Raw genomic sequence first — 7,840 nt, forward strand, 5'->3', positions numbered from 1 at the left:
ACACTTTGGTAACCATAGGCTTCCAACCCACATCAAAACCATGACCCTCCCAGCTAATCCCAACCGTTTTTAAGACCAACCCTGACCCAACTGTTGAAGACCAGCCCTGAGCATCAAGTTTGTTTTACTTGCAGCAAGCAACTTTGAGTGCTCTGAAAAGCACTATATAAATTTTTATAGTCATTTCTCAAATTGCAAAACGGACTATATTGCGGTTACCCTTTAAAACCTGTATATTGAAGGAACACCCATTTGAAGTGCAGATTTCAGACCAAACTTTCTACAGGAATCTTTAGTTATCACCCCATGATACATGATCTTTCAGAAAAGGAAAATGTTCAAAAGTATTGGTCTCATGAAAACTCCTTCCATAGCTTTAATACATGTGCTGCGTCTGAAATCGCGCACTTCTGTACTTACTTACTTTTTTGAGTACACTTTGCGCAAAACCAGTGAGCGTGCCAAAATGCAGTGCACTGTAAGTTCCTCGGTCGTGCACTCAAAACGGTCTAAAACTTGTGTGGAGCGATGGACACTTTCCACACTCAACGGCCGCCATCTTGCCTACGTAGCGGAGAGGGACGCGCTCTACAAAAGTTAAATTACACATTTGTTTGGTTTTTCGGCGACTTACGTGTCTATTTTGGCTATCGGTAACGCAAGCAGAAAAAAAACATACCACCGAAGAAGAACCGTCAAAATGCAAAGTAATTTCCGGTAGGTGAGCGACGGCAGTTTGGACAGTACACTGTATAAATGAGAGCTAAGTCTGCAAGTGTACTGCAGGGATAATAAAGTGCACTCACGTAAGTGCGCGATTTCAGACACAGCACTGGTCTTTTACACTTCTGATGTCAACCTTACATTTTTAATTGGCATTACAAATAGCTCAGACCTGTTGATGCTCAGGGCAACTTAAACCCAAAGAGTACAACCTTGCAAGAACCAATTCTGCATATACTAGAACCTGCAAAAAAAAAGACTGACCATGTTCTTACTTGACAGTTTAATACACCATATTTACAGAAGTACAAGTAAATATCACTGATTTCAAGGCACAGTTAAGCAATTTCTTTACAGTGTGAAACCTGCTGTGACAAAGCCAATAAAAAAACGGAAGATAAAGCTGCTGACATGAACTAGCTTCAGATTAAAGAGTAAAATAAAAATAGACTGTACAAAATAAAGCTTTACAGTTTGACTACATTGTCTATTCAGCAGCCTCCTTTTTCTTCTTTTTCTTTTTTTTCTCAGACACTGGAGTTTCTGGAGTCTCTTCCGGCTCTGCCTCCACAGCCTCAGTCTTTTGTTTCTTCTTCTTGGCTGGAGTATCACCGTTAGCAGCAGGAGCAGCTTCCTCCACCTCAGACTTGCGTTTCTTTTTCTTCTTTGCTGGCGTGTCCTCTGCATCAGGTGACTCTCCTGCATCCACCTCCATCTCCTCAGCCGGCTTTTCTGCATCTCCATTCTCCACCTGCAAAGAGGGAAACAGGACAGGTCAGTTGTGTGCTCCTAGTCGTAAATGTTTTATATAGTTGAAGTGCTTGTATTGTCTGACTCGCTTCAGTGATTCAGTCCACTGATGAGGACCGGCCAATGGTTCGGAGTCATTCTGATCTAGCATGTCGTACACTGAGACAGGACCATGTTGGGGTCAAATCTCAAATCAAAACATGCTTGGTCTGCTGGTAAAATAAAGGCTCACCTCAGCATCACCGTTGATGTCCCCATTTGCTTCTTCCAACTTCTTTTCCTTCTTCTTGCGTTTCTTTTCCTTCTTCTCCAGTTTCCTTTTCAGCTCAGATGCAACATCAGTCGCCTAAAACCAGAGAGAAAGAAACATGTCACCTCAATGCAGGTAAAACCAGATGATAATCCATACAAGAATCCCAACGCTGTGTCAGGCTCATTAAATCAGTTTCAACCCTCAGTGAGATCAGGGAAAAATGTGTCATCATTCACAGCATTAACATACAGAACTGGCAAATCTCAAGAACCATGGCAACACATTTTAATACAGTTGACCCATGTCCTGTCAGCGTGCCATCCAGCTACTCGCATACTGCAGCCGTTTAGTTTTATCCCCTTCAGCTCACCTCCTTCACAGCCTCTTTCATGACATCCACATTCTTCCGTGGCACATCACCCGTCTCGTAGAAAGACAAGCGCTCTTCCACCTGTCCACGAAGCTTGTCGCCGTACACGCATGTGGGTACCTCTGTAAGACAGTGAATTTAAAAAAAGATCAACCAGCAGAAGACTACTACAGTAGAGGCAATTTTTGTGACTTGTGGCTTTGCTCAGGAAATTACTTATCACCATCATCCTAAAGGATGGATACTGTTGACGAAAAATATATTCATCATCGCAAATATGAGCTGTAAGCCAACATGGGCATTATTACAAACGGTCCTGTCACTTACCAGAGAAACAGTCAATACGAGAGGCGATGGTGCACTTGTTTGCCAGATATCTGGAGATGCGTCCTTTGTTCTTGGCTGCAGCTCGCCCAATGAAGGTCGAGTGGAAGATGAGCCCATACTTGGGTGTGTTGCCTTTAGTCTTTAGGGCTCTGAGAGGATAAAAGTGGATTTCACAGTCAAGATACACAACTTCCAATATGCAAATCAAGTGCATCTGTACCAATTGTTTAAGGAAAAACAGGTCAGATTTACACAAGATTAGAGCATCAGGTCAAGTCAAATGTCTTCATTGATTAAGGTAAATAGTTGTAAACTTGCATCTCTATATAGCCCCCTTTTATTGCATGCAAGATAAAACCTGGACTGGCTGCAGTTGACCTTTAGAAAATGTGTTTGGTTTTGCACTTTATGTGTCCAAAGCCTTACAAATTGGCATTCTTAGTGCCACTTCAGCAGTCATAAATGTGTTATCTTAAATGCAATGTGTGTTTGTTTCTCCCGACAGGATCCGAGGCGAGGAATTGAGCCTTCACCACAGGTTTATGAGAGAGTCACTCTGCCCCCCTGTGTTATCACCAAGGCCAAGTGTTAGTCCAGGGTGGGCAAATAGGGGGCATGTGTGGTTTGGAGTATTTAAAGATTTGACTTTGCATAGCCCCCTTCTATTTCATGTAAGATAAAACCTAGACTGCTGCAGTTGACCTTTAGAAAATTTGTTTGGTTTTGCACTTGAAGTGTCTCCAAAGCCTTACAAATTGGCATTCTTAGAAAATCGATTTAAAAAAAAAGACTCCACTGTGCCTGCCTTAACTAGCTTTTCAGATGTTCTACCTCAGTGCTGTGGGTGGCTGCTCAGACTGTGGTGGTGCATAAGGGCGAGAGGGATCACTCTACAGGACACTTCAAAAATGTGGTCTCCTGCAGTCACCCTGCTCTGCTCCTGCCCAGCCCTGCCATCACTGTAGCCACTTGTTTCCCCAGCAGGGAGGGGGTGCCCCAGTACCTGAACAGGGCCTTCTCAGCTCCCAGGATCTGAACGGTAGAGGCCGGGTACTTGGCCAGGTTGGTAAGACTGCCGGCATGGGAGATCAGACGAGCACCCACCTAAAGATAAGAAAATATTGTCATATGTACAGTCACTGTCAAACCGCTCTGATGGATCTCCTACTCAAACAGATCTGACTCTTTATGGGACCATCAGCACCGGAGAATTTTGTCATCACAAGATTCAGGGGATTGACAGATTTGGTATAACATTTATTTATTTATTTATTATTATTCTTCCGGACAATTACACATAATACATAATTTTCTCATTGCATATTCATACATATTACTTTGTGTTATCGTCCGAAGGGAAGCAGGAGAAGCCAAAGGCTTATCGGGTCCCGCCCCCACTGCCATAAGATTCAGATACACAGATACACAGCTAAACATCATTGGTCCCATTTAATATGTAACAAACCAATTCTAATTTGTACTCACCACATCTCCAATTAAGGCTGCTAGATTTGGAGCCACTTGAACCATCTTGGCGCGGAGGTACTCCTGCAGCTCCAGCCGATATGAAGCCAGAGACACCACACGATCAGAGAATCTCTCGATGTTGATCAAGTCAATGGGAGAAATGTCCATACCTGGAGAACGATCAGGAAAAAGGATTGAGTTGAGGGATACTGCCTTCAGTCATACATTCAACACTGGTAATCTTAAACATAATGTGTTTGTTTCTCCCGACAGGATCCGAGGCGAGGAATTGAGCCTTCACCACAGGTTTATGAGAGAGTCACTCTGCCCCCCTGTGTTTTCACCAAGGCCAAGTGTTAGTCCAGGGTGGGCAAATAGGGGGCGTGTGTGGTTTGGAGTATTTAAAGATTTGACTTTGCAAAATGACTATGCCATAAAGTGGCATGAACACAATGCTTACCCATTGAGGAGCGTGATGCGTCAAGGATGGACTGAGCCTTTGCACTGTCCATCACCACCTCCTCCAGACTGGGCAGACTCTCCTCAGACAACTCCTTCCTGTTTCCAATGAGCTGCGCTAGGCGGCAGTACATATTGTTATCTGGCACAACCTTGACCAGCTCTGGGAAGTGGTAGCCGTACCATTCACTGCAGACACAAAGCAAAGCTGGTTAGAAGAGCACAGCTACACATCATTGACATGCTTTGAGTTAGTACAGGTCTCACTCAAAACAGTATTGGCCCAACATGCAATAGCTGAAAGAGCAAATGTGATCAATTAACAGCCAGGCTGCATTTATATTAATGCCCACAAACCCCTAAAGAGTACAGATCCATATTCAATCAAATTACCCAGATCTACCAAGCTGCCTTTTCAAAATGTGTCTCTACCAGGTATATTTTAATGTTCTGATAAACTGATTCACGTCTTGGATGATAAAGAAGTTTGGTCAAGGGGACTAGTGGTCTCAGAAAAGAAACTGCAAGTCTATCTTGCAACACTGTTACATTTCACATGGCTGTCCTCAGATGTTCAGAGTTGATGAGTAGTTGTCATCATAATAAATCAGGGGATTGACAGATTTTGAAACATCATTACAACCGAGGACACCACTACAGGCACAGAGTAGATTAGTGGTGCTGTCAGCACTTTAAATGCCTCACAGGAAGTGACAGTCTAACAAGCATATAAGCAGTGAAAAGGGCTACATTTCATCTTATATTGAAGTGAACTTACCGGACACGCATGGAGAAAGTGTTGATGTCTTTGTCCAGTTGATCCAGGAGAGCAATGGACTGGATGATCATGTTGTCAACCCTGTTGACATTGAACTTTACTTTGGATCTAGAGTAGCTGTGACCAAGACCCAGCTGTGCCTTGGAGGTAGCAAGGGCAGTCAGACCCTTCACCAGGGAGTGGAAGTGAAGACGCAAACCTGACAGGACAGATAACGGGTACAAAAGGTTTGATTGAGTCAAATGAACAGTAGCAGAGAAACATGTGAGCAATGGCTGTTCAGATTTTCAGTATAACCCTTCATGAGTTTCAGGATCAGAAATTAGCATCAGCACAGGCCACATTATTCCCAATATACTAAGATTCTCCAAGTTATATCAAAGAGGTACCAGTCTAAAATCTATAAGTTAGGCAAAACAGTAAATAAAATATACTAGCCGCATCCTCACCTCTGCCTATCTCAGCCACCACCCCACCAGTCTGGATGGAAACGGTGAATTCTTCCTGTAGAGCTGCTCCAATCTTGGAATCTGAGACACCCAACACAGCTTTCTTCTTCCCAGAGAGGGGAAGATTTGTCTCCAGGAATAACTTCAAGTCTGCATGCACCACACCTGCAGGTGAAGGGAGGAACTTAAATTACATGTATGCAAACAAGCCCACAAACCTGTTAAAGGTACAGATTCACATTCCAAACACAAGAAACCAAATAGGTAAGGAAAATGACCTATCTCTACCCAGCTGTCTTTTAAAAATTGTTTTTACCAGGCATATTTTCTATTGTGCACAAATCAAAGTTCAATGTGGAGTACTAATAATCCTGGCTGATTGTGTCTTGGATGAAAAAGTTTGGTTTAAAGAGTGCTAGTGGTTTCAGTAATAAAAAAAAACTGCACATCATATATTGAAACATATCATATGGCTGTCCTCAGATGTTCAGAGTTGATGAGTAATTGTCATCATAATAATCAGGGGATTGACAGATTTTGAAACATCATTACAACTGAGGACACCACTACAGGCACAGAGTAGAAGTAGAAATCGTCTTGCCTTCAGAAATGGCGTTCATGTTCTCCAGAGCAGCCTGGGCCGACTTGAAGGGAAAGAAGGCCGCCAGGCTCACCATGCTGTTGAACTTTCCAATGCTCAGCACGCTCTCCTCCACCTGAAATACACAGCACACACATTATTATCTTTGCTCCATACTAACATGTTTAAACGTAACAGAGGACGGTACGACAAGACCCACCTGTGGCAGCAACATGCCGATCTCCTCCACCTCTTTGACGGCGAACAGCGCGTAGCCTGCCGCATGCTCGAACAACACGTGCAACAGCACCTGCGCAAGGTAAAGGCATTGGATTAAAGAGCATGTCAGGCAACGGCTGATAAATAACGTGTATAACAAGTAGCCTATATCCGAAGGGAAGCGTCTGTTGACAATTTATCTGTTTACCAGCATCCTCGTGGTGACCGTAAACAGTTTAGGGTTAAGCATACAATATTACATTTAAATGCAATAACTATCATAAGCGCGGCTCCTACTTCAGCTCATCATTGCAGTAATGCCCTAGAACTTTTTGAAAAATATATTTGTTATGTAAAAACAAATACTGATTTGCCACCATATGTACCATGGAAATACTGTCAAGTTAAAATTATAATCAAACAAAGGGCACTTATAATTCATTTTACTTGCCTAGTGTTACTGCTACGTTTACACGTAACCACGTTGTCGCCATGATGAACCCACGTGTTGACTTGGGCCCATGCGGTGCAGTGCTATGAAGCTAAATAATGCTAGCAGCCAAACTAACGTAAGGTTATAACACAATTATTAATGTGTATCGACTAAAAGCAGTTGTATCTCTGAAACTTAGAAGGCAAATAATGTTCACCGTCTGTAGTGACGAATCAAGTTGTGTTATTTAAAGACGCAATAGGCTACCAGCTAGTGTTCGCTAAATGGGTGGCTAACTGCTCCACTCAACTTGAAAGGCCTTCAACTAAAATACAGTAAATAATTTAAATAGACTTTTTAAAATCTATGAATAGTTAGTGAAGTCGAAAAGCCTTTGCCTGTATCACATTAACACACTTTGTTAAGACTCCCAACAACCCAGCGCCAATGGACTTACCATAATGAGTAATTGTTTGCAGCAGCCCGCAGTATGCGTCTGCCTGGCTCCTTCACCTAGAGAAAAAGACGGCGCTCACACGTTTTTGCAACGTACCACATAACCCAAATACCGCGAGACCGACCTAACACCGCGAGACTCAACTCCAGTCTCCACCCTCTTTTAAAAGATCCACGTCTCCACCTGGTGGATACAGAGTAAAAGGTCAGTTTCCATATTGATGTATAACTCGTTTACATGTATATTTATCTGAAATGTAATTTAAACGATTTTTGCCTACGTAAAGACCAAAACCAAAAACGTATCAATGCGTATTTTCAGTAGGCCTACTTTGTTATTGTTACACACACCCACACAGGTGTTTTCGCTTTCACTGTATTGTAGGCTATTGTAGCTGATTAGCGCTCAAGTCAGGTGATAACAGTGTCCTCCTTAACCAAGTAAAAAGTAACAAGATAGGGAGTTTTAATAAACGTCTGGTCATTTTTTTTTAAAGTGCTGTGTTCTGTAGATATTAGTAAAATTCCGTCAACACAATAGTTGCAGATGATCAAGCTAATGGAGCAGTCGTTTAA

At 42.7% G+C, this 7,840-nt stretch overlaps 1 protein-coding gene across 1 annotated transcript; it reads right to left on the reverse strand.

Annotated features, from left to right (window-relative positions):
• Nucleotides 1-991: 991 nt before the first annotated feature.
• nop56 (NOP56 ribonucleoprotein homolog) lies at nt 992-7,319 on the reverse strand. The gene is made up of 12 exons (XM_080025971.1): nt 7,266-7,319; nt 6,377-6,466; nt 6,178-6,292; nt 5,577-5,741; nt 5,128-5,326; nt 4,351-4,538; nt 3,909-4,060; nt 3,427-3,527; nt 2,424-2,572; nt 2,097-2,218; nt 1,706-1,819; nt 992-1,474 (listed from the first exon to the last, which is right to left on the reverse strand). Exons 1-12 carry the CDS (start codon nt 7,266-7,268, stop codon nt 1,211-1,213), a joined length of 1,662 nt encoding a protein of 553 aa, XP_079882097.1. The 5' UTR covers nt 7,269-7,319; the 3' UTR covers nt 992-1,210.
• Nucleotides 7,320-7,840: the final 521 nt, after the last annotated feature.

Source organism: Ammodytes marinus (assembly GCF_949987685.1).
Source record: "Ammodytes marinus genome assembly, chromosome: 4".
In the NCBI taxonomy this organism is placed as follows: Eukaryota; Metazoa; Chordata; class Actinopteri; order Uranoscopiformes; family Ammodytidae; genus Ammodytes; species Ammodytes marinus.

Excerpts from the sequence above, each read along its gene's own strand:
- nop56 (XM_080025971.1), bottom strand. Across the intron at positions 5,327-5,576 it reads GGTGGCTGAGATAGGCAGAG|GTTTGCGTCTTCACTTCCAC; the intron begins GTGAGGATGCGG and ends CTGTCCTGTCAG. Across the intron at positions 2,573-3,426 it reads GCTGAGAAGGCCCTGTTCAG|AGCCCTAAAGACTAAAGGCA; the intron begins GTACTGGGGCAC and ends TTATCCTCTCAG.